The sequence below is a fragment of the Gavia stellata genome, chromosome 4 (genome assembly GCF_030936135.1).
Source record: "Gavia stellata isolate bGavSte3 chromosome 4, bGavSte3.hap2, whole genome shotgun sequence".
Classification (NCBI taxonomy): domain Eukaryota; kingdom Metazoa; phylum Chordata; class Aves; order Gaviiformes; family Gaviidae; genus Gavia; species Gavia stellata.
In genome coordinates this window covers 80383801-80410947 of record NC_082597.1, presented here as the reverse complement: position 1 = coordinate 80410947, position 27147 = coordinate 80383801, and the positions used below count along the sequence as shown (strand labels likewise).

The 27147-nt window shown below is 45.9% G+C and overlaps 2 protein-coding genes across 2 annotated transcripts in view; one reads left to right on the top strand and one right to left on the bottom strand.

Annotated features, from left to right (window-relative positions):
- Positions 1-16246, top strand: part of DUSP16 (dual specificity phosphatase 16) — a 33475-nt gene extending 17229 nt beyond the window's left edge. Inside the window, exons 4-6 of the mRNA XM_059816891.1 lie at positions 7972-8131; positions 8830-8953; positions 12033-16246. Coding sequence (XP_059672874.1) covers positions 7972-8131; positions 8830-8953; positions 12033-13209 — 1461 coding nt within the window. The 3' untranslated portion in view covers positions 13210-16246. The remainder of the gene's footprint in view (positions 1-7971; positions 8132-8829; positions 8954-12032) is intronic.
- Positions 16247-21201: 4955 nt separating this feature from the next.
- Positions 21202-27147, bottom strand: part of BORCS5 (BLOC-1 related complex subunit 5) — a 77264-nt gene continuing 71318 nt past the window's right edge. Inside the window, exon 4 of the mRNA XM_059816518.1 lies at positions 21202-24336. Within this exon, the coding sequence (XP_059672501.1) occupies positions 24106-24336 (231 nt within the window). The 3' untranslated portion in view covers positions 21202-24105. The remainder of the gene's footprint in view (positions 24337-27147) is intronic.

Here is a 27147-nt window from a genome sequence, read left to right as displayed (position 1 = left end):
ATAAGCCATGGAAAGCTGTGTGAGGACTAATGATATACAGACCATATAATTAATCCACGTGTCATGGAATACTAAACTCTTGTTTCCTCTCTCCTTCATCTTGGAGAAGATGATATGGTACCTTCCTCAGTAACCTGTCAACCAACAGCAAACTATCAAATCTGCCATTATAGCAGGTGAGGTAGTTTCCTGTGTATAGCTCTGGTTTGTTTTGACAAGCTTTGGATGTTAATATATTAATGGTTACAGTAGGACAAAGGAAGATTGTCTGTTTTTTAGTATTTCCTTCAAGTGCTGGAAAAAATAGCACTTAAATACCATGAATTTTATAATGAGGGACTACTGCAAACAAATCTTCATACACCTAATAAAATGTTCAGACCTGGACAATCAGTGGGGACATTTAAAACGAGTTTTTGTGGGAGCACTGCACAAAGAAACTTTTACTATTTCTAAATACATGTGCATTTAATAATTTCTGTTCCTAAAGAATGGCCCAGGGCATTCTGGTATACTTAAAATAGTCAGCAAAGTCATCAAGTATAGCATTTGCAGGGTGCTGGACTATAAGATGTCTAAAAGAGTTTGTCTCAAATGGCTACAGGTCTTTATTCCCATGTATATCCATGTTTGCCTCCATGAAGAGACCAATTCGTATTGCTTCCAGTCTACATCCTGGCTCCCTTCACAAGGGAATTTTTATTACTTCTGATGCGTGTGCCCTTTTGCCTCCCATATTATCTGACAGTCCTATTTATTAGTTGAATCTCCAACAGCCTTCATAAGCAGGCATTAAATACATGGATGGGGAGAAGGGAGGAGTGCCTTAATTATGTGCAAGGCTTATGTGTATGTTTTTTATCCATGTATAAAACTTAAGACAGGAACAGCTTAATAATGTCCTATAATTGGATCAAATTCATATACTTTGACCATTATCATAACTTTCACTGGTTTCTTCTACTTCCACTCCATCCCAGTCTGGCTGTTAATATGCTATTTTTGGATTTTTTGCAATTGTTTTAAGGGGATCTTTGACACTCAGTCAATCATGTAGAAGGTAATTGTGCTTTAATAGAGTACACAGAAAAATCTTTTGTATGGAGGATAGTCAGCAGTCATTGTATTTACTTTGTCCTTTAAAATCTTATGTGTCTTTACTGCCAGGTAGCAAGGCAGCAATTCAAACTCGATTTACTTGTGATGGATGTCAAAGCAGCTTATTACTTTTCCTGCCACAAAAGTAATTTGTGGTCCCCAGAAGAAAGACAGCAGGAACTAAGTAATTAAAAAAAATTTCCTTGCTTTAAATGGTGGAGTATTAGAAAGATGCCTTCATGCTGTTTGTTTCAATGTGTGAACGGCGAGTGCTATCCTAGGTCACAGCAGGAGTGAAGGGGCAACTTGTTCTCCTCGTTCTCCTCCAGGGCCAGGGATGTGCTACTTCGTTTGGGATGTGCTGTGGCTCTTAAGTAGTGAATAATCCCAGAGGGATGAAAGAGGCTGTTCCCTTTCCTTGCAGTAAATTGGTGCCTATGAATAGGTGTCGGGCACAGGCACAGCGTGTGTGCCTCACCAGGAAAGGAATCCAAGTGGTAGCAGTGGTCAGGAATTTCATTATAGGGCTGGAGGAGGCTAAAACCGCAACTGCTACTGGTAAGCCCCGAGTGTGGCAGAGCTGTCTACAGGTGTATGGGGTTTGAGTGGCAAGGTTTTGGTAGCGGGGGGGCTACAGGGGTGGGAAGCTGCTAGAAGCTTCCCCTGTGTCCGATAGAGCCAGTGTCAGCCGGCTCCAAGACGGATCCGCTGCTGGCCAAGGCTAAGCCCATCAGCGACGGTGGTAGCACCTCTGGGATAACATATATTTAAGAAGGGGAAAAAAACTGCTGTGCAACAACAGCAGCAGAGAGGAGTGAGAATATGTTAAGAGGAACAACTTTGCAGACCTCAAGGTCAGTGAAGAAGGAGGGGCAGGAGGTGCTCCAGGTGCCAGAGCAGAGATTCCCCGGCAGCCCGTGGTGAAGACCATGGTGAGGCAGGCTGTGCCCCTGCACCCATGGAGGTCCACAGTGGAGCAGATATCCACCTGCAGCCCATGGAGGACCCCACGCCGGAGCAGGTGGATGCCTGAAGGAGGCTGTGACCCCGTGGGAAGCCCACGCTGGAGCAGGCTCCTGGCAGGACCTGTGGAGAGAGGAGCCCATACTGGAGCAGGTTTGCTGGCAGGGCTTGTGACTCCGTGGGGGACCCATGCTGGAGCAGTCTGTTCCTGAAGGACTGCACCCTGTGAAAAGGACCCATGCTGGAGCAGTTCGTGAAGGACTGCACCCTGTGAAAAGGACCCACGCTGGAGCAGTTGGTGGAGAACTGTCTCCTATGGAGGGACCCCACACTGGAGCAGGGGAAGAGTGTGAGGAGGAAGGAGCAGCAGAGACAACGTGTGATGAACTGACCGCAACCCCCATTCCCCGTCCCCCTGTGCCGCTCGAGGGAAGGAGGTAGAGAAATCAGGAGTGAAGTTGAGCCTGGAAAGAAGGGAGGGGTGGGGGGAAGGTGTTTTAAGACTTGGGTTTATTTCTTATTACCCTACTCTGATTTGATTGGTAATAAATTAAATTAATTTCCCCAAGTTGAGTCTGTTTTACCCGTGACAGTAATTAATTAGTGATCTCCCTGTCCTTATCTCGACCCACAAGCCTTTTGTCGTATTTTTCTCCCTGTGTCCAGTTGAGGAGGGGATGTGATAGAGCGGCTTGGTGGGCACCTGGCGCCCAGCCAAGGAATTCCACACCAGGAAGAGTTTAGACCTGGTGGTGGCTCTCTTGCCTATTAATCTACAATCTTGATGTTATTTCGGCATGTGTCCATCAGACTTCAGGAAACGCTGCAGCTGCAGATACTTTAGAATTAATGTAGGACCCCCAGGAGTTTCAGCTTTGCACTTCCTCACGTATTCTGGGGAGTTATGATCAAGAATTGCTGTGGTTTCCATTTTTTTATGCAGAACTACAAAAACGACAGCATACAATCCACAGAAAGTTCAGTAAAGTTCTTATCGCCTGCTGTTATCCTTGACAGTCAGTCTTATGGAAGTTCTTCCATAGATGACTAATATATCTCTTAGGTTTCTTATCCATTTTAGGACAAATACCTTAAGATTGCAGATCTGCTTGTTGCTTATACCTTTTTCCTCTTACTTCGAAGGAATAGTAGGCAATGCTTTATTCTGAGCATGTCACTTGTTCGCTGCACTGACGTAGACCTTAGTGTCTTGATAGCTTATTTTATCTCTTCAGTTTCGGTGACTGCCTGTGGAAAATCTGGAATGGCTTCCATATTACGTATCGGTACCTTTATAACCTAAAGAAGCTGTGGGAATAAACTAAGATTTCTGCCTCGTAGTTTTCCCAACTATAGGCAACTCCCACTTTCCTGGGTTTCTTCAGTTTCTTGATTCAACTCAAAGTTAGCGGTAGCTAGAGACCAGCACGCTAGAAACACGATCGGCAGGTCTCTGCCGCTTGCTTTTCTTCTGGGGAAGTCTGGCTCCTACGCAGGGGTATTGGGGGAGAGCAAGGAGGATGTCTCTTACTACAGTGAGAGCCCAGAAATACCGATATGTGGTAAGAAAGCTGGGAAGCGAAGACCGTTCAAAAGGGAAGGGTGGGAAACAAAAACCAGGGATAAGTAGCAAAGTTCTGTCTGTTAGGACAGTCTAGGAGCTGGTAAGTGGTTACGTTTGCATGCTCTGCCTTAATGGCCTTGCTGGTTTGTTGGCTACTGGGGACAAGAAGTCAGCCTTCTGTTAAGATCAGAATAGGTTTGGTGTTTTTTATTCAAGTCCAGATTTTTTTTAAATTATTTTCTGAAAAATTCTAGTAAGATTCACAAAACTATTGATGTAGTTGTATACATTGACCTTATTTTTGCCTTCAAATGCTATCTGTGATTTCCCCTGATACCTTCCATTGACCAGACACATTGATTTCTCTAAAATTTAGATGTCTCAAAAATATCTGCAAAAAGAACTCTGAATCTGCACTGCTGTTCAACCTGACGATTTAAAGACGTGAATATTCAGCATGTTTTATCAAGATGAGCTTATCTTGTCAGGATCTTTATAAGCTTATCTCTGAGTGCACGGGTAGGGAAATGCTTGTCTTGTTGCAGGACTATCTGTATTCATGACCTTTTAAGCATACTAATGCTATTTGCCGTTAATACCTCTGCTGATAACGCTTTATTTATGACAGATGTGCAAAGACGACTGCTTGGATTGTGTCCTTTAGCGAAATTAATGATCACTTCAGAAAAGTCTCAGGAGATTTTTTTTTTTCTCTACAGATTTCTGTCTAAATGCTTAACTCTGAAAATGTTCATAATACTTTGTTGCAGGGTTGAAATGCTAAAAATCTCATAAGTTCTGACCTGGCATTCCCATGTGTTCTTTAATAATTTGATAATCAGTGCTGCTGCTTTACCTAAATGCACGCATTTACAAAATGCAGACTTTTTTTCTCGATTAACAGCTTTATTTTACTCTGGCTAACAGAAAAGTTAATTTTACTTTTTGGGTCTCAGTGTGATATATTGGTGGCATCGCCAAGAGGATATGATACGTATTTTGACAGGAGATCTTTGTTGATCTTTCTGAAAGAAAGACCTACTAAACTCTAACCTATACAGGACTGGAGTGACAGAGTGTTTTCTGAAAGTTAGTATAACAGAAAAAAATCTGTGTTGTGGTTATAGGCCTGAATGAGCCTCCCACTTATATCTCATGTTTTGTACCAGCATTTAAACTGTAAAACTTTCTGCTTTGCTACTTACATAACTATTCTCTTTCTTTTCTTCCAGACCTGGATTTTATTTCCTGGAACAAAATAACATTTTAGGGTGCCATTAATTTTCAGATTAAACAAGTCATAAAATGTAAATAAGCTGACAAAAGAGCATTTACCTTCTTTTTACAAAGTTGTTAGTATTAGGATTTCTGGATCTTCCTCCCATCGTAATTCACTGCTTCCTCTTGGGTGCCTTACAATGAAGGCACTGTTACGGTTATTATATTGGAGCGTGTTGCACAGGGAACGACTGATACTTTTGAACAGAAGGAAGCATAACTTCTTTCTTTAGCCTTAGTCTCAAAGAAAGACAAGCACTAACACATTTTTGGGTGTCTTTTTGGCTCGGAGATTTCAGACTTGGCATCTGCAGCCTTCTCTTTCCCATTGAATAATCAATTCCACATCAGAAACCTTGCATTACTGTGGAATTGTGACGGTTGGACTGTGTGGCCCACCAGTGCTTATGCTTTAAAAGAAATAAGAAGGTTTTCTATTCTTCTTCTAAATTCATCAGCCTCCCCTTCGCTATATTCTGATCAAACATGCATCACAGCCGTCCATTTGTTAGTGATACCTTCTTCGCCTCCCTCCTTTATACATGATAATGTTCCTGACCCTGCATGTACTTTTGAACCTGCTATTCCCGTTGCTCCTCGCTCACCTTCAAGCAGCGACAAGGGTAGGTGAGCTGCTTTGGGGGCAGTATTTCAACATAGTGATCTAAAGCAGATACTGATTCTACGGAAGTTGAAGAGCTTGCGATCCTACAAGGGGAAAGCTGTGTAGCCCAGGACAGTGAGGCAGAGATGCTGGGGACCGGGGGTCTCCCTTGCACACGTAAGATACCGCAGGTCTAGCAGTAGCTAGTCCCCTGTGCCAAAACCCCCATTCCCAATACCTTCCCTCTCTGGATAATTCCAAATATTCCCCTACTTCCTTACAGCACTCCTGCTTTTAAACTTTTAGGTCTATCGGTGTATGAGAGCTAAAGGAAGGTGCAACGGAGCCGGCTATGAAAGGCACGCAGAGCTGAAGGGAGCTTGCTGCTTGAGCTGGGGAGGCGTGAAGGAAGGGAGAGGGGGAAATCAGTGACATTAGAATTTGTTGTCATTGATGAGAAGCTGAGCTTTACTGGGAGCGTGACCTAGGAAACTAGCAGGGTAAGAAGCAGCAAGGCTGAGAACTTATTTTGACACATCCAGCCATTTCTTTTTGTTTTTTGATCATTGCTGCAAATTCCATTTCTTGATTATTTGCTCTGTGAGTAACTGGTCATCTCCTGCTCCCCTTGGATGGGTATGTTTATGATATAATGTATGTTCGTTAGGTTAAGGTGCCCCCACCTTCAGGCACCTCTGAATGCGCTGATGCGAGGGACTTCGGATGAAAGTTTGGAGGAGCTGCTCATTTTGCTCCAGACAATAAAATTCAGCTCGCTAGCAGAGATTCCTGTAAATTCCCTGTTTAAAAGGCAGCCAGTAGCAGTTGTATACACTTCCCTCTCTAAATGACAGAGGTAGATTCCCTTCTCCCCTGCACTCCTTTGTTCTCACTGAACATTTAATATATGCATGCATATACCTCCGTGTGTGTGTGTGCATATTCATCCCATCTACATACACTGTAACATACGTGTGGGGTACCTGTATACTAAATATCACACATCATTATTTAAATTGCTCTGATTTGAACAAGATAGTGTTCTGGCTCTTCAGCTAAATAGCCGTATCCCTGTTCCTCTTCACCAAAACATCCTTACGCTTGCAGAAAAAATACATATGGGGAAGAAGCGACCATTTGGCTTCACAACCGTATTTTCATACTGGTCGTCCTCCAGTTGAAATCTGCAGTGTAAGAATTCTTTCTTGCCACTGCTCCCATAGATTGATGTAACTTTTCTTTTTTATATAATTGCTATAAAAGCAACAGGATTAAAATCAGAATTTTTTTGGCTTCTTTCTGTTTCTGTTTAGATTCAGACATTAGTTTCCATAGAAATCTGGCCAAAAGCTCCCCAATGTTTGTATTCAGTGTAACTACAGTCCAGGCATAGTATTGCGTGTCACTTACTTACTGCCATATCATATCTGAACCGGAAAAGTTGTTTGATCGTTATTACTCCAGCCTGCTTAATTGCTTTTCTGTGTCAAGATGCTTACTTGCAGGAGACTGGATGGTTTTGGTAGAGCCATCTCTAGTTTTCTAGTACTTGTTTCACATGTTTTGGCACTAAGGTACCTCCTACATCAGATACTACTTTGCACAACTCTAAATACAAAGAGCGTGACAAGGTGTGGAAAAGAGTATCCTTTTTTTTTTTTTATTTGAAGTCATGAAAATTGACTTATTTAAAAAGCCCAATTGACTCTTACACTTGGAATCTCTTTGCTTGTTGCTGTGATAATCTCTGAGATGCAAGAGGACTAAAGACTGGAAACTGAAATACGAGCAACTAAATCGTAACCCACAAAGCAGAGCTCCTATAAAACTGCAGTTCGTGCTGTGTGAAAGTGGTCTAATTCAAGGTCTTTAGCTCTTACTCAGCTCTTTCTCTCAAGGTTTTGAGTGAGTTTTGCACGTTGCCTTAGAAACAAGGAAGACCGGGACCCTTTCAGAGGTGACTGCAGAAGGCATCGGTTTCATTTCGTATTTCTCACCAATATCTGTGATGGGGCAACCTCAGTCTTAGATACGTGATCCAGAAAACAAGTATTTGGGTCAGCAAACTACACGTGGGAAGTGCTTGGTTATGTTGTCAGCTTGCACGGTGGGAATTTAAACCAAAGTAACAAAAAATTCTTCTCTTGGAAGTGATGCTTCAATGGTAGCTGAAGGTACCATTATGTCTGTGCTTTGTTATCGCTGTTTGTATGGGCTTTGCAGTCCATTTGTTATTTGGACACGCTGGATGTCTCATTAAAAGTTGTTTGAAGAATTAAAAGCTGAGGAAGTGTCTTTTTCCTTTTTTTTTGGAAAAGAATGCCCCTAATACAGCTAGAGCAATTCCAACATGAATTCCAGTTTGGGTTTTAGCTTGATGATGTGCTTTGGGTTCATAGCTTCTTTGTAATGTGCCAAAGATACCGTTTGACTTCGCTAGGCTTAATCTTTCTCTCTTTCCTAGGAGCTGATGCAGCAGAATGATATTGGCTACGTACTAAACGCCAGCAATACTTGTCCAAAGCCCGATTTTATTCCGGAATCCCATTTCCTAAGAGTGCCTGTGAACGACAGCTTTTGTGAGAAAATTTTGCCTTGGTTGGATAAATCAGTCGATTTTATAGGTGAGAAGAAAACTTAAATTCTGTCTCTCGAACAGTTTCTGGATTCCTTTTGTGTGTCTGCCTTGCTGTTTTTCCTGGAGAAGACCTGAATGCTTTCTGGGTGGTATGAAAATACCCTAAGGATCTATGTACATGATCGCCATCGCTGTAGAAGCAGAGAGGCAAAATAACGTAGGGAGATGCTGCCGCTGCGCGTTCCAGCACTTATGGAACAAAGACACTTTTTAAGAGCACAACTCTGCTTTCTGGCAACCTAGCTGATGCCTGATATATGCCTGCAGAGAGCCAATTAGAAAATTGGACATACAGATCCTGTCTTTAGCTTTGAGAAGTGAGCTAGCCAAATTTGAGCTGGCCGCATTGTTCCATCGTGAATGCTTGCTTTTTTACTTGCATATAAAATTAGAAACAATCACCTTTCCCAGACATCTGACTAGGGTTGTTTATGTGCACATTAAAATGCGGTATGCTGTAACTGCAGTATGTTTCCTGTGTGTAGTCGCATGCTTTTTCTATACTCAATGCTATACAGTGCTAGAGAAAATAAGTGATTTTTGTTTAAAGCTTCCATGAGATATGCAGCTAGCAGTTAATTTGGAAGTTTTGAACAAGTTTAAGTAACCTTGCTTTCTTTGCAAACTTTCCATCATGGTATGATGCTGCTGAGTGTGACACTTGCCAATCTCTTTGCTATGCAGAAAAAGCAAAAGCATCAAATGGCCGTGTGTTAGTGCACTGTTTAGCTGGAATATCTCGCTCTGCCACAATCGCTATTGCATATATCATGAAGAGAATGGATATGTCCTTAGACGAAGCTTACAGGTAAGGAGAAAATTTCCCTTCATATTAATAATTCTTGTGCCTGTTGGCTTGTTTTTAAGGTAAAGAATAAAAGATTATATGACCAAGGGTAGAAGCAGACATGTTCTTTCGTCCGATAGTTCACTGGCCCCGGCACACTCCAGTTTTAAATGTAGGCTTCCTCCATAAACAAATTAGCGGTGTTGTGTAGGCATCGTACACCTAATATTCATTCCCCACCTGCAAAATGCTGATGTTGGTCTTTGCTCCGAGTAGGCAAATGCATGGAATTTAAACTGCTTATTAAACGTGTGTGTATGTACATACATACGCACACATAACAATATCTTGTAAGTCAGAGAGAGAATGGAACGGATTGGGTTAAAGAAAGAGAACTGAGGATATTTATCATCACACTTATGACAAATGCTAGGCTGGAGCTCTTGACTTCACTTTGGTATTTGGTAATGCTCTCAAAGAACTGCCTGCAGGTGAAATGTCTAGGAATCAAAAAAGCTGCTTCCTTGCTATTAAACTCAACCAGAAAGTATTTTGAAGTGTTGGCTCTCTGTGGCATCAGGGAATTTTTGTGGGACCAGCCTCCCACACCACCCCCCCTTTTTTAAGCTTTCAAATCCCGTGTGTCTGTACTTGGACTGTGAACACTTTACAGTTGCAGTTTACCCTGACTTCTGTATTTCATTATTTAACAGCCTGCTCTGTTGTGTTGTACAGAAAATGATGGGTTTCTTTTTGATGGGCTTTCTATGCTAGTTGGCACAGCTGACGCATCGCTATAGCACGCGGGGTGCAGAAGCCATTTGAACAATTGCGCTGGAGCATGGGGAGAGGAGTACCTTCCAAATCACTAGCGTGTTTGCTATTACGATCTCTGAAACACCATTTGATACTCCCTTGTGGAGCGTGATTTCCATGGGGCGTTTTCTTTTAAGCTGATTGATGAACGTAATTACGTACGCAGTGAAAAAAGCACATGTAAGAGGTGCCTGAACTACAACCATCTCCCATTGCCTTTAGAAATTTTCCGTGTTTCTCAGGAGAGCCTGCTGACAGTTTGGTGTTGTGCAGTAATTTCAACATGTATGGTGAGACAGGTTTGGTTAAGAGGTGTAGGCGAGAACTCCCAGTTACACGGGTATAGATAATACGGATGAATTAGTGGGTATGGATGGATACTGTGCAAGGTAGGAGCTTGATTCGCTTAAAAAAAACCTGTCGGGGCTGAGGCTGTAGTGGTCTGGAGGTGAAGCTGTAGACTACTCAACACTTCTAAAATGCACACGCTTCAGGGAACTTCTGAGGTGCTGCTTCCGAATTCCTCCATGAAATCTCTGCATTAAATTCTAGTTTGTTTCTTAACCAAAGTGTCAACTGAGTGTGAAGGACTAATCATCCTAAGCCTTTTTCTCCTTAAACTGTTGATATTGAACAACTACTGTGAAATGTAGATTATGTTTTGCTCTATTTCCTTTGATACAGCTTAGTGAGAACAGTCTGCAGCACATTTCACTCATTGCTTTGGGATCTCTTGTTGCCAAAGCTTGAAAGAAAAATACTTTTCTCTGAGTTAATGAAAGTCATTAGATAAAAATAAAAAGGTGACATTGTTACTTGAAGTAGAAGATCTGAGGGAATAAACATTTTTAATATTTTCTTTTATATAATAGATGATACAAGGGAAACAAACATCAGAATTAAATGTTATGCATGTTTTCCAATTGGAAAAAAGGGCATATATTTTGAAATGAGAAAGTTTGCAAAGCCTTAAAACTTGTTGGAGGGGAATCCAGCAGATATTCTTGAACCCTTTTTGTTTTTTATAAAGCTAGTTTTAAATTTAGGACTGCTCAATATTTTGGGGTGAAACGAGGAGAAAGCAGAAGGGAGAGGCTACCAGAACACGGGCCAGAAATTGCAGTGTTGACCAGAAGGATCTTGCTTTAAATAACAAATCCAACAACAAGCACAACCAGCTTTGACTGGAAAAGAATGAATGAAGACTGTATGAATTCTTGTGAGCAAATTGCTTACACTGGAATAAAAGCTCCCAAATTCAACGCTAGGAGATCGACCTGAAGAATCTCACCTGTGAGGTGACTTACTGGTTTTCTCCATTTGCTGGTGTTGGCACTTCATGGTGGGGAGTTTCCACTATCACTTCATGCAATCTGATCTTCCAGGTCATCATGTCAGCTCGACTATTCCTACTAGTGTTTGTTGTTTGACAACTTCTTAAAAAAAATTAAATAAAGGCAAGTTTTGTTTGGTATTTTTCATGTGCTTGCTTGCAGTTATAGATATACGCACAAGTACACCTTTGACTTTTTTTCATGCTGTTTTTAATGACCGCATGCTCACCTTCTGTACGCATCCCCAGAGATACTTTTTTGCTTTTAATAATATTTAATCTTCCCAGTGATACATTATATGTGTGTTTGTACTAGATTTAGCTCTTCAAGGTTTCTTCCCTTGTTAATTCCCTTGTCATCTGGTACCTTCATAGTTCCAGGAATGCTTTAAAAAAAAAAAAAGGAAGGATTATATATCAGAGTTCTTTGTCTTGCCTGACACAGACAAACAGGGTAGCAAGCGCTCCCTGCAATAACAGCATGAGAGCGGTGAAAGGAACGTGGGGAAGGTGGTCAGCTTTCTGCGGTGCAGGGGAGGCTGAGGTCTCTTGGCTAGAGCTCTGATGCTGTTCATGCAGAACTTGAGGAGCTCTTAACTCTGGTCAGAAACCAAAGATCCCACGGGTGAAGTAAAATAAGGAGAATGATTCCCTCAAACCTTGTTGTGGACATCATAAAGAGGTAAAAAGAATGCTTTCTTTTCCCTTTTATAGCCACCTTTAAGTAAGCTAAGAGAGAACTGAGAGCATCCAGGGTTATCGTGCTTAAAAGCAGCCTTTTTTTTTTTTTTTTTAAATCCATGTTTCCTGTGTTTGACTGAACCTCAGTCCAGGCATCGTGACAAGTTAAGATTAGGCTGTTAACCCTAGAGCGATTGTTGTGAATGCTATCTCAGGTCTGAGCCGCAGGTCCTTAACTTAATTCTTGTTTTGTTTGTCCCCTCTTTCCAGATTTGTGAAAGAAAAAAGGCCAACCATTTCTCCCAACTTCAACTTTCTGGGCCAGCTTTTGGACTTTGAGAAAAAGATCAAGAACCAGAGCGGTCAGCCTGGACATATTAGTAAGCTGAAACTTCTGCATTTGGAAAAAAGCAGCGAGCACATGCTGGTCCCAGAAGCTGGGCAGAGCAGCCTCTCCACTAACCAGCTCTGCATTACCGCTACCTCCGAGATCGTGGAACAGAAGCTGACGGACTGCGGCAGTGCGCCACACGGGCACTTGTCCCCTCTGGAAGATGGCCCGCTGGTACAGGGCATAAACGGACTGCACGTCTCCCTAGATAAGGTGGAGGACAGCAACCGGCTGAAGCGCTCCTTTTCTTTGGATATCAAATCTGTATCCTACTCGGCAAGTAGCAACTGCGTGACTGCAGCGGTTCAGGGCTTTGCCTCCTCCGAAGACACCCTGGAATACTACAAACACGCGACTGCTTTAGAGGGCAGCAGCAAGTTGTGTCAGTTCTCCCCTGTCCAGGAGGTCTCGGAGCAGACCCCAGAAACCAGCCCTGACCAAGAGGAAGCAAACCCTCCCAAGAAGCCCCAGAAGACCTGGCAGCTGGATAGCCAGAGCAAACGGCAACACCTGGGGAGAGCCGGCGGCAGTGCCACCACTCAGCGGTCGCTCCTCTACCCCCTCCACCGGAGCGGGAGCATGGAAGACAACTACCGAACGAACTTCTTGTTCGGTCTCTCCACCAGCCAGCAGCATTTGGCCAAGTCTGCTGCTGGGCTGGGCCTCAAAGGCTGGCACTCGGACATCTTGGCTCCTCAGACATCGGCTACGTCCCTTACCAACAGCTGGTATTTTGCAACCGAGTCCTCGCATTTCTACTCTGCCTCCGCCATCTATGGGAACAGCGCTGCTTACTCTGCCTACAGCTGTAGTCAGCTGCCCACGGGCTGTGACCAGGCCTGTGCTGTGCGCAGGAGGCCAAAGCAGGGTGACCGAGGTGACTCCAGGCGGAGCTGGCACGAGGAAAGCTCTTTTGAGAAGCAGTTCAAGCGCAGAAGCTGCCAGATGGAGTTTGGGGAGAGCATCATGTCGGACAACAGATCCAGAGAAGAACTGGGGAAAGTAGGCAGTCAGTCGAGCTTTTCAGGCAGCATGGAAATCATTGAAGTGTCTTGAGGGGCAGCAGGCTTGTGTGACTGCATCGGAGTTGCTTCCCCCTCCAGGCTGCTCCCCCAGTGTTTGAGAGGTCCCTGTAAATCTGAAAAGAACAAACTCTGTGCAAAAAGGAGGGGTGGGGGGAAGAAATGCGAGGCTTCAGTGTGAACGCAGTGACTAGATTAATACAGCGAAGAAGGGACAAGTGAGCATCTGCCTGAGGAGACCGAGTGTACCGCTGGGTTTATCTCCTCCCCTTTCCTGGAGAAGGGCAGAACACTTCAAAGATCTTTCCCTGACAGAGGAAGCAATTGTATGCAATGGATTGCACATCCTTTCAGTGGTTTTTAAAAAGGAAGCTCTCTTGGTATCAAACCCTTTCTCTGGTTCCACTGAAACACGCCCCTACCCATCAACGCTAATATGTTCTCCCCTCCTCACGCCCCACGTCCTCACCAGTGCACCTTAGCCCTGACACTGAGCCAACCTCTGGAGGGAGACCTTTTCCCCGTAAGAAAGGAGACCGGGAGCGATTCCAAAGGACGTAGGGTCTGGTTACAGCAAGGCTGGTCTGAACACACAGTTCAGACAAATGTAAATACTGGTGTAACTATTGTTCTAATGGATGGGCTTCAGGTGATGCGCTAGAGAGCTGCTTCAGAGGAAAAAAAAAACCCAGTACCTCAAAAACATAAAAAGTAAACTAGGGCTTTATGGCTGCCAGTTGCTGGTAGTCAGTTCATAAGCAATGTGAACAAGTAAGGACTAGCCACATTTGATTTTATTATTTTTTTTTAAAGCTGTCTACGCACAAGTGTTTCAGTTGGCTCAGCAGCAATTCTTAAAAAAGACAAATGACCCATACTTACGACTGTTTCCCCCAGTCTTTTGAAACATAAAATAAGCAGTATTTCTATTTTTTTTTAATATATTAAGCTGGCTTCTGGGAGAGGGGTAGCTGCTTTGGCTTCTAAGCTATACCGGAGTGGTTAATACTTAGGGTTACGTGCAAGAGAAGCGGCTGGTACAATACCACAACATCCTGTTCTTGCCAATTGACAATGCAATAGATGGCTCTTGAAGGTTTTTTTGTTTTGTGTTTTTTAAAGCTAAAAATGGGCTTTTGTCCTTAACTGAGCAGTACCATTAAGGAACTGCTCTTCAGAGCTGGTTCTGCTCAGCTGCAGCGTGGGGGCAATTCAGGTGGCTGGGTTTTTTTTTCCATCCCAACATCCTCACTCAAACCGTGGGGACTTGGAGAGAGAAGCCTCTTGTTAGGTTTGCTGACTTCATCAGAGGAAGAGCAGTCTGGCTGGCTGTCCAAGGAAAACAGAAGGTGACCTCCAGTGTCCCATCCCATAGCACGGTGTGAAAGGAAGGGGGTTTGAGAAGAGACAGCTTTAATGGGAAGGCTGCTCACCTCCCGCGCTCACGGCTCCAAAGGATCCTGATCCTGGCCGTTGTCCTCTGTCCCCTTAGTTTCCCCGCACGCTGATGCGTGATCTGGCTGCAGACGCTTCTAGCTGTGCTGCTGCAGGCCGGTACCGCGTCCTCACCCTCACCACCCCAGGGAACACACCGGCTCGAGGAGTCGTCGCTTCCCTGCTGCCAGCTGGGTGTTTCCTGGGAGATGAGGCACAGCCCTTCTTGTGTTGTTTTTGACAGCGAACCAGCTGCTTCCCCTCCAGCTCACCATTCTTGCAGGACCTGGGCTGCCGCCGCTCAAATTGCTTTGAGCGCTCGTGTTGCCGCAAGAGGTTTGCGGTCAGCGAGGGATGCTACCAGAAGCACAGCGAGAAGCTTCATCCTTCCTGCTCCCATGGCAGCTGCACGTGTTAGCTCGGTCTTCCCCAGTGCCCCTCAGAACATGCGTGTCGGGGGAAACTCTATTACTAATATTGTTTTGTCCCCTTTCAGTGCAGGCAGCTGAAAATTGTGAATCACATGTAACAAACACTTACCCCTGGCCAACAACTTTAAAAAAAAGACACAAACTGTCAGCAGCAAACTGAAGCCCTAATTCAAGTCAGCAGCTTGGTGTTTGTGGTTTTGTTGTTTTTTTTTTTTACTGTAAGTTTAGGTAGTTTGTGACTCAAATCTCAGGTTTACTATATTGAAAAGTGGAGAAGATTTTTGTCATTGTTTTGTTTTGTGGCTAGGATGTGACTTTAACTTCCTACAGCGGACTGGTGAAAATAGCACTGAAAGCTACAGCATTAATTGACTTGATCGTAAACTACAGCGTTGATTGACTTGGTCGTAAAGAGTGCAAAAGACACAGAGAGAGAGGCGGCAGCACCAGGAGTAACTGACCCCAGAGGCTGTGTTCGTGCCCCATGTATGAGATGGTGGAAGAAGGGGGAGTCCGGGCCAGGGACAGGTTGACACCACACTGGAAAGCATGTCAGGTCTTGGCTGCTCATTAAACATACTGCCACTTGTCTCTGTTTACGTATCAGGTGAAAGTGATTACATTACAGCTATTTTCAGCATATATACACACTCTGCGTGTGTATATATGTACGTAAACAAATTAGCAGTGCTCCTCTCAGCCAGATTTCAGTAAACGCTCATGTCTAAGTGGGGCTTAACACAAACCAATCCTTAGAGGCAGAAGCAGAATCTTCCTGTCTTTCATGCTCCTTCACACGTGTGTTCTCCCCTTCTCTCTATACATACAGATATGTACGTTTGGGTTTCATTTGGTTAATCGCCTTCTGAGGAACTGAAACCTGGTCTTCTGGCTCCTTGTGATTGCCAATACGCTATAGTCACTGACTGAATCAAAGCTGTAGGCTCAGTATTTTTAGGGGACGGGTTCCTGTAGGAGGAAGCCTTAACCCCCTGTCTCCTGTCTGAACAAGTGTCCCATACCTGAACAATGCTGGAAATGGTTTGTAGCAGTTTGGAAAGCAAAGTGGAGGATGTGAGGGGGGAAATGTGTACATGTTCAATATGAATATAACGTTCTTTGGTGTATGGCAAGCTGTTTAAATGGTTCAGAGAGATGGGAGTTTCTCATCTTGTGTCATGAGCATTACCTGTATGTTATGATGAAATAAAATCAAAAATGGTACCTGTTTATATAGAACGGCTGAGGAAGGAGCCTGTGTGCCTCTGGCTGTGGAGTGTGCGTTACCTGCCCGCAGCGGGACCCGCTCCCCCGCACACAGGACAAGCAGGGGGCTCGTCCTTGTCCTCTGTATCCTTTGCAGATGCATGCCTGTTAACGAATGACACAGACTGGGTAGCTTTGGACCGCTCGTCGCGAGCAGCGGTGATTTTACAGCACTGGTAACAGTTCCAGCCTCTTACCTGTTCCTGTTCACCCCACCTCTTCTGCTCCCTTCAACAGCAGCAGCGGCACTTCTCTGCATTAACGCCTTACAATGCCTCGTGCCGTTGCCCCCCCGTGACTGTCTTTCTGAAGCAAGTATTTCAAATTAATTGTTATCTAGGATGGACTACATGGGTTTTTTTCTTGCCTCCCATACTTCTTCTTTAAAGAAGAATTTAGTTACTTGTTTAAATACTTGTTTTGACTGATTGGGCCAGTCCTGAAGCATTCAGAGCGACTTCTGATTGCTGAGGGAGGGGTATGCCCCTCATTGCTCCTTCAGAGCATAGCTTATACAAATGTAGCATACATTAAAATTAAATCCTGCAGTAGAATATGGCTGCTAAGGTTATATCCTTAAATGGCAAAGGTCAGACCTATAAGTTTGTGTAATGGCATCTTCAAACTCAGGTCCAGTAATAGAAGCGTTTTTTTTAAAGATAATTTTAACACATAATCTCAGAAAGGGAAATGCAGAATCTTTGGCATCCCTGGAGGAGACCATACCGTCAGCCACAGCACAAGTAACAATCTGCGTGGGGTGTTACGCTTGCTTTGGACGAACAAGACGTACCACCTAGTACATAGAAAGCTTGCACCCGTTGCACGGTAAACCGAGTACCACGCACAATACTAGACCTAAATGGCACCAGCTCGTTGTCCTACAGAACAGGTTCACTTGACAATCTTCTAAGGTTTACCTGCTCAAGCTTCCCTCACCCTACTCCAAAGTCCACTTCTGATCTCAGTAGGTGAGACTAGCCCTCATACGAACTGCTTGTTCCCTTTAAGGTCGGGTTTTTGAAGCGTGCACTTCCACTTTCACCACTCCTCCTCCTGCCTGCTTTGCAGGACTCGCTCCGCTCTTGCTCCTCCATCCCTCCGCTCTTGCCCCTGCCAGTAGGCAGCTCTGTAAAGAGACAGTCCGACTCCATCTCCCACCAAAACCCAATGTGTCTCACGCAACGTCATCAACGCTTAATTTTCATTTCACTGACTGGCATTACTGGGAAGGGGTCCCTGAGGTCACCGGGCTCTTGATTTAGCCATCACAGTTAAATTCCTAGAGTGAGGTGGACTGAAAACAGGGCAAACCTGCCCCAGCATGGATCAGGTAGCCCTACTTTTGAGGGGGCTGCTGTTTTTACTCACCATACGTTCATCGGCTAGCTGCTCATTACGCTTTGATTCACAGCACAAGTTTTAAATTGATTTCTACGAGGAAGTGGCAATGTCAAAAGCCCAGAACAGTGGCCTGGCACTTCTCCTGGGGACAGCACAGACTCCTAGTAAGGCTGTTCCTGCCCCTTTTTAAATCTGAAATTACTGAGATTCAGCCAAACTTGCCTACTTAGACATTGTGACTAGATAGCCATACCCTGACTAAACACCTAGCTAGCCTGTATTTGTTCTTAAAGTTTCTGAGATAAAACTAGAGTTATTCTAGTACTTTCAGACATTATAGCTTTATAATACAATACCGCTGTTATACTATACACACAAAACCGCAACTGGGAATTCAGGTAGAATAACGGTGTTCGTAATATATCGGCTTAGCCTGGCAACTGGCCTTTCCCTTTGAACCGCGCCTACAGAGAACGTCTTGGCTCTTGGGCCCAAACGGTTGCTCTAAGGCAAACTGAAGTGTTTCTGCAGCGAAGCCTTCGGCTATTCTGCACTTCGAGAATATTAACGAGAGCCACTATAAATAGAAAAGGAAAGGGAGCTATTTCTAGCCCGCAACAGCCACCCCTCTGGGCTGGGGCTGCTTTCCTAGCACGTTAAATGCTGTAAAACGGACGTTTAGAGAACAGCCACGCTGGAAGGGAACGCTCACTTTGAGGTGCAGATTTCAGCTGCTGTTCGCAGGGACCCTCACCACGCGCACTGCTGTACAAAGCCGAAGTGTGATGTATTGCAGGCAGCGATGAGGCTGGGGCATCAGATCACTTTAAGCACAACAAAACTGAAACCACCCCCAAAACCCTGTACGTTTGCCTCTCTCTTTGGTGCAGCACCCCCTGTGCAGTAGGTGAGAGTCTATCATCGCTTTTGCTTTCCCAATGCCAGGAAAAGAGCGTTCTCCTGCAGGTACGTTCACTTATTCTCCTCTAAACCACTGATTTTCTAAATTTATTAGCATGGAGCTGTTTCCTGCAGGAAACAACTCCATCACAGAATGTTCTCAAAGCTGGGCTTGCCTCAGCAAACAGCAATCAGCTCTTCTTACAGCACCTGCCCCTTGCTGTTTTAAAAACCAAAATTTTGCTATCATCTTGCTGAAAACCGGTTGCTTGGTCTTTAACAACCTCTGTGACACTCCATCGAGCCTCCAGTATTGCTGTGCCTCTCAGCAATTCAGCCTGCATCAGAATTAAGAGAACAGAATCAAATGCTTCATTTGAAGGCTACATCGGGAACACCCCCAGCAAGGTCCTGACAAAATCTACAGCCGTCGTCATTTATTCCTGGTGGTGTTACTGTCCTACAGTAGGGCCATTGTATTTCATTACCTCTACAGCTTCCCCATGTCAGTGCTCCATCTGTTAAAATACAAAGCTTTTAAAAAGACAAAAGGGTTATTTGAGGCAGCTGACATTAAGAATTGCCCTTTGAACGCTCCTCTCCTCTCCCCTGCCTTAGGACTAGCTCCGTAATGCTGAAGGAATGCCGAGCACACCCGCGACCACCTCAGAGCTGCCTCGGCTGGCTTTGGGGACCCCGGCTGAGCTATCCTCCTTTCCGTGTCCCCTTGCTGTCCTGTGCAGGCTCGCATTACGAAGAAGTTAAAACCTACCTGTGGCAGCTGAAAGCAAGTCGACAACCCCCGGAGAAGTACTACAGACCAGCTGAAAAGAGGCTGAAGTTTGGCTAAAAGTACAAACCAACCCGATGCACGAAGAATCGGGAGGAGAGGAGCCGCCGGCAGGGTAGGGGCCAGGCTGGAAGCCAAGCTGCCCAAGGCTGCCCAGCTCTAGTTCCTTCTGCGATCTGGCAAAGAACCGATGTAAAGTATCTATCAGGACATCGCCTCTTTTTGACAGGCAGGTAAGGGCGGGGAGAAATGAGAAATACTTTGCTGCTCATGTTTATTCTTCCTGCTGAATCTTAGGAAAGCTGTTGGGTGCACACAAGGTGCAAGCGCCCTAACAAAACAGGCAGAGCGTGTCTCACGCCACGAGTGCTTTGCATGGGGAAGCCACAGTCTTATCAAGTGTCTGAGGCCATCAATCCCAGACCCTCTTCTTTATCTCCAAGAGGCTGCCAGCACACACAGATAAGGTAGGCAGCCAGCTGAACCACGGTCCCACCCCACTGCTGGCAAGGCACAAGCACCGCCACGCACGTCATTTATTTCAACTGGGCATCAGTGCCAACCAGAATTGGGAGAGCAACCAAAAACCCCAACATTTCTTTTCATTCCAGGACACACATTTCGTTACAGTCCCCGGGCAGAGGCAGCCCCAGGGCAGCTGAAACCAGCCATCTCCACGGCACGAAGGTGGGTTCTGCGTACAAAGCAGTAAAGCTACGATACGACCTCCCACGCTAAGGTGTGCGTACTGTCCGTAGGCATCGCAGCAAGGAGTGGGGCGCTGTAAATGAAGAATAGGCAAGGCAATCAGAGAAACAACACACTGGGAAAAGAGCGGTACCAAACGTTTTAATGCTGGAGCTGTGGGACACATAGCACATAGGCAGCCGAAAGCAGAGCAAGTCTGCGAACAGGATAATAACCCATAAACCAAGGAGCGCTCAGCCACGAGGCTGGTAATCGAAATACACTCTGGCAGCTCGGAACAGGAGGGACGTTACAATAGTTCCTCAGGAAACCCCTGGCACGCAGTCTGACAGAGAGGGAGGGGCTGGCTCATGCAATGAGTGGGCCTGTGAAAAGGTGTATTTCTACTCCTTCTGTGTAAAAGCTTAAAAGGAGGGGAAAATACACTTTAAATATTTAAATATATTTAAATATATTTAATTTAAAATACATATATTTTAAAAAAAAACCCCACAATTCTTTTCTGTCCCCTTCACTGGGTCTTCACAGAAATCGCCCTGCAGATAGGTTGGCACTTTAGCACCCTGTCAATGCATTAAATTACAAAAACAACGGAAACAACAAAGCACACCCCTTCTGCGGGTGTAGCACACTGACCAGCGTAGGATGCAACAAGCGCCAGCACAAAGGGGGGGGTCGCAACAGCAGAGTCGGGGAAGAACCCGAGCAGCTCAGGCCAGCGGGGAACCGCAGACCCCGAAACTCACCCTGTTCTCCAGCTTTTCAGAAGATTGCGTATCGAGAAGCTTAGCCTGCGCCCCAGACCGCACCCCACCCAGAAAGCAGAAAAGGGCAGAAATGTTTGTTTTCAGTGGAGCGCAGCAGTTTATTCTCTGTTCACAGCGCTAATTTTGTGGTAGAAGTAATGGCTAGTACATTCGTGAGAGATACCTGAGGCCTTCTCCAACAGCGTTTGGCTTGGAAAAGGGAATTCGTAAGCAGAAAGGTAATTCCAGTCACATCTCAAATCTCCTGCTAAACAGCAGGAAAGGGAGTAAAGCACCAGTCTCCCCTTGAGCATCACCTGCATCTGAGATGAAGCTGAAAGCAGCGTGCAGAGCAAAGCGAACAAGGAGCACCCAAGCAGCTCAAGACGACGTGGCAGGGTATGTCTTCCCCTCAGCAAGAGGTCCAAAGACTTGGAGTTAACGAAGCCAGTGACAATGTTTTAAATAAAACTGTAAACCATCGTTTGAGAACAGTTAGAGGGTGCACATTACCTGACAGTACCCATGCAAGAGACTATCTCCTGGGGAGTGAGGGTGATGACCTGCGTGCTTTGGAAGAGATCAACCTTCACGTTTCAACTCTGATTTCTTTCTAGTCACGCTATTGCCGTTTTTTACAACTTACCCTTCTGCTCAGAAAGTTCCAGCTGGGAGGCCCAGCAGCACATCCACAACCTTAAAGGCGGGTGTTCATAGGAAGAAGCATTTTTTCCCATTATCAGCCCAATGTCTAGGTGTTCTACAGCAACTAAGGAAGGGACCGATTTGCAGCCCTCGCTCCTGCAGCTTTCAAGACAGGAACACTATTCGCCTGCCCTCATTAGCACCACACGGAGCAATGCTTTGATCTGATACTTAATAGCTTGAGGCCAAATGCCTAGAAGCTTTACAGGAGAGAGCATCTGCAGCCTAGCCCCTGCCTCAAGATCCAATATCGGGATCTTCCCACTGGTATAGGCTTCCAGCACGCCAGGGTGTGGGATATCTATGATCCCGTCTGGCAGACGGCTGAATGTTGCACATTCTAAATTTCCAGACAGCATCATCTGGACGAGGAGGACAAAAACGCCTGCAGCTGCTATTTAAAGCCGCTGAATATTCTGGTGTGTCTGATGGCCGGAGGCAGAGACATATTCAGTGATGGACAATGAGGACCCTCATGGCCATGGCTATGACAACAGCCCATGAAAACCTGCTTAAGTCTCATGTAAGCTTTTAACAAGCCAAGTGCAAAATACTGCAGGACGCATGAGCAAGGATGGAAGCCTGATGTTATATCCCGTGCAACATACAGCATACACGTATGTATATACAACTATGTAACAACTCTGGGGTGGAAGCAGTAGACAACCAGGACCGCTCTGCTGCCTTTACTAGAAAATCTGCTGCGTTCCCTGCCCTCTTCTCAAGCAGTCAATCGCTGTTCCTCGGGCATCATTCCAGGGGGCTTCATTTCTATGGGACCCTGCTTTCAGACAGCGTCCAGCAGGCCCTGGGGTCCTATCACTGCTACGGTTCAGATACACATCTAAGTCGGCTGCAGTCTGCGTCACAAAATTCACCCTAGGCTACACGGCCTTTGGGAATGCAACAACAGAACGCGGCTGTTGCTTCCTGCCACCAGGCAGCAATTAATACTGTCAAAAACCTACCTTGCTCTTACTCCCAAATGCTTAGAGACCATCTTTTGCTGATTACATACCCTTAAGTACTAAGAGATATCGAAGCAAGTCACCTTTGGCAAGTCACCTAGCCTTGTGCTGTACTGGAAGATGGGTTGTCACACTGACTCTCTCAGACAGCTGTCCTCACCACTGGAATTGCGCTCCTGATGTACAACAACCCTTGGGGTTCACGGGCACACTTCTGCCTCGTCGCCAGCAACAGCATCCTGGAACTAACATAAACACACACAAACTTATCCTTGACCCAGCAAACTCCTCGCTTCTGGTTTCATGCCCTTTCTGCTGCAGACAAGAGCTGCCACGCAATGGTGACGCAGGCTGTTAAACATTTCTAGATTCGTAAATATTTTTACAGCAGCGTGTAGAATATCCCCCCATTTTATACAGGGAGAAACCAAAGCTCAGAAAGGTGCTGCAACTTGCCTGCAGCCAGCAGAGCAGTGGCGGACTTGGCAACCAACCCATCTGCTACGGGCCAGGCCAGCGCCCGGGCAGCACGGACACGCTGCCTGCCTTCCAGCTAGGCCCTCGGCTTGGGAGAAGGCAAGAACGTCCTGTTGCCTTTGGAGCAGTTCGCTGAGCGCGGTCCCAAAGGGCCATGGGGTTTCAGTCATTAAACACCGCGCTCAGGCAAGCTCTCGGCATGATGGCAGCTAAGCCGAGGAGAAGATCTAAAGGGCTTCTCGTATCTTCCCTCCTCCAACTCCATACACTTGAAGGTAAAGAAACAACTGCATCCCTCTGGTAGAAAAAGACAGCACCAAGATAACTAGAGTGTCCCAATAAAAATGACACCTTGTGTCCAACTTTGGGATGCAAAGTGAGCAGGTCAGTGCCAGTGCCTGTCAGAATCACTGTGCAAGGTGAGGGACACAAAATGCCACCAGCTGGGGCATGGGGACATTGCCAAGGCAAGGGGGAGAGGAACACTAAGGCTTGCTTAACGTTAGCAGACGTACATATCTGGAACAGTTATTCCTTTACAGCCTCATAAATTAGCGAGCCCATAAAAACAGGAGCCTCGAGGAGGGCATGCCAAAACCCTGCCATGCAAACCATGTTAATTATGATAATAGGCAGATTTTAATAAGCCAGTTCCTTGCTCCCGCACTTTCACCTATAAAACACACGTATTTCCAAGGCCAGGGGATCTCAGAAATACCTGCCAGCCATCTAATCATCTAAACCCCAGTGGCACAGAAGCCATGTTAGAGCATCTGTCACACCCTGTATCCCTTTGAATTTTTCTAGTTAAAAAAAAAAATCAGATGAAAGAAAAACTCCTCTGTAAACCCCAATCTAGTCACAGCAATGAAACAAATGTCTCGGCACGGGCGGTGGTAGTGGTAAAGGAGACAGGAGGGCAAGAGGAGGGAGATGAAAGAATGGTAAATCATCTTCTCCTCCAGACGACGGGACCAGGGAGCTCCTGGATTCCTGGCTGCGCAGTTCTGGCAGCTGACGCTGCTCTTCCTCCGATGCCCTGGCAGAGAGTCAGGCAGCACTGCCGTCCGCTCCAAACATCTGCCAGCCCAGCCCGTTGGAAGAGCGTCTGTGCTGAACGCTGGAGCATGGAAGGTGAGGAGGGGGAGCCTGCCGGATCAGCTAAGACTTTAGCTCCCGGTCGGGTTTCATGCTGAAGGGCTCCAGCCTCTCGCTCTCCGGCAGCATGCTGTTCAGCCGCTCCATCAGCGGGATCGTCTGGTCGATGCCCATCTGTATACGGCGGAGGATGGCAGACATCTCATTGACCTTCTGGATCTGCTCCGCATACTTGGCATACTTCTTCTGGCGCTCCTGCATGAAGCTATAAAGAGTTTCCACAGAGAGGTCCATCTGTTTAAAAACAACAAGCAGAGCGAGGCACATTAGGCCGACTGTTACCACAGGCTTTTCAGCACGTCGGTTTTCCTAAAAGCAACCAAGAAGCATGTTAGACGCCCCACTGGAGCTACCAGCCAGGTACAAAGGAGCTCCTCCGTTGGGACACAAGTTTGTCGTGAAACAGAATGATTCATAGCTGTGCACCAGGAAGGACATAGGACCACCTCAGTTCTACACCCAAACGCTGAGTATTTGATCAGAAAATTCTTTATTTACAGGGTTGAAGGCCAAGAGGCACTGCCAGGGATTTCCCAATAAACTATACGCATATCCTCCAAGTTATCCAAACCCAGAGAACTCATGGCCTCCGCTTACACCTTTAGTATATTTTCAGTGGAGATCATTCCTTTGCAAGCATTAAGCTTTACCATAGTTGCCAGTACTAATTTCATCGGCTTAGCCAGGTTACTCTGCGACTAAGCCACTGCTGTTCTTACCATCGTCGTCTGGAAAACTCCTGCCTTGGGAGAGAACCACAACAGATTGCTAGTGTCCCTAATTTCCCCGAATCCTAAAAATAAATGTGTTATGAGTGACCCCAGGAGAGACATTAAGTAAATCAGCCATGCAATTAAACACAGTAAGTACCCAAACACAGCTCTAGCGTGATTACAATGACAGGAACTGCAGTGCTGTTCCTGCCACTGAGTGACGAAGGTAGCCTTTAGAATTCACAGCCCAACTTTCTCTTCAGCCAGACCTGTAAACTCCAGGCGGGATTCAGCCGATAGCTGCTAGTACCATACGCACGTGAGCCAAGGCAAATGGTTTAAGCCAGTTTACACATTGTAAGCTATACCATATATTCAGAGAGCTTGGTAATAGATCTGCTCCAAGCCCTCAAGCACACACCTGAAGCCTGGTTGCTTCGGCTTGCTGTAGCTGTGCTCGACAACCCCAGTTGCTCCACTATAATGGTTCTTCAAACTGGTATGTCTGAGCAGTTGGAACGCATCCTGCAACCACGCTCTGTCATGGTGGAAAGAGGTCTCCTCGCACGGGACTTGGCGCCCGGCCACAGTGGCTGCCGAGCGAAGGGCAGGAGCGGGCACACGCTGACCAGTTTTAGCCCGCTGCCTCCTCTTATCACTGTTTTTCCTAACCTCTCCCATCTAATTACCCCCCAGAGGAAGGTCACCGCTGACGATGAAGCGGCCTCAGGGAATCACCGCTGAGTACTCCCGGTCTACCAGGAGCCCCCAGTTCAGACAACATCCCCCACTTGAACTGTGTAACAGAGTCAACCCATTCGGTGGAGGAGAGCGACCGTTACCTGTCATCAAGGACAACACAAATTTATGGGTGCACTGCTAAAAAACAAGCCGTGCTGACCAGATCTAACTTACATAGCACTTAATGAGCAAGTGTAATCCTGACCCAGCGCGCAGTGGTGCGGAAAGAGCCTGCAGCAAGGGAAGGACTGGGTGGAAGGGGTGCAAAGCTGGAAGGGGGATCCCCCACCGAGCAGGGAAAACCTCACTTGACCGAGCACTGCCGTCCCGCTGGTGGCAGCGGGGTTTGACACTGGGGGAAAAAACTAGGGGAGCTGCGTTTGCTGAGAAATGTCCCTTTCAAGCCCTGGGGAAGGGGTCAAGACAAAAAACAGTCAGGCAAGAAAATATTTTATTGAGAAACTTAAGTTACAAACAGCATTGAAAACAAACACACAAGTTTCCGCTGAACTGTCATGGGGATTAGGAAGCATTTTTTTCTTCTCCTATCACCTCCATCAGAGCTGGATACAGTACCAATTAACCTTTTATTTTGTCTGTACTTTCTAGTGCTCTCAGGCCGAATTCTTCCTCTTTGCCTCTGTGCTTTCCTGTGAATTCCTCCCTCCACGCTTTCATGCACGGGACAAAATAAAAACCAGCAGAGCAGGAAACTCCAAATAGAGTGGAAACAATTTAAGCCTACACAGGGGTTTCTATTAAAACCCCAGCTTAATAATTTAGTAGCTTGGCGCTAGCTCTGTAAATTGGAGTGTGTAAAAAGCAGACCACCACCAGGTCTGCACTGGGTGGAAGTAAATTCAATCCAGCGCCTAAAAACGTCCTACCTAATGAGAGACAGTGGGGTGGAGTGGCAGCCAGTCGGAAACCTGCCAAAAGCCAGCACGCCTCATTAAACTGAGCAGCATGGGGACCCAGGCAGAAACCTCCTCTGGTGTTCAAGTTCTCCTCCCCAGGCAGGTTCTCCACGTGGCCTCACAGCGCTGTGTGAGAGGCAAAGCGTGCCTCTACTGAGTTCTGAAACAAAAAAACCCCAAAGGCCCCTTTTTCTCTCCATTCAATAATTTTCATCTGTTGACTTTTAGGTTCCTTGTGTAAATACCAGTAACGTCCACTTACTGGAGGGGAACACGGGGAGAAGCTCAAGCTGACCAGCGAAAGGAAGAAATGCGGAGCGGTCTTCCAAGCTCTTTGCTACTTTTGGACACATTGACAATAGCTATAAAAAAAGCTGCCTCACAAAAAAGAGAAAGGGTGGAAGTGAGTGTTTCCTATGGTTTCCCTACACCTAGCGCTCACGTTTGTCTGCTGAGGGAGGCCGCGGCGGCTGCGCAGCCAGCGACACAATAAGGGGGATTGAAGTTGAGTGTGAGGAAAGACCAATTTTTACTCAGATCGAACCCGGTGTTTTTAGCTAGGAAAAAAACCCAACCCCTGTGTGTTAACTCCCGTATATAAATGCCAATGCCTCTTTGCAGCTTTCCTTGAAGCCGGCCTAAATACACACTTACATCCTTCCTGCCTCCTCCCC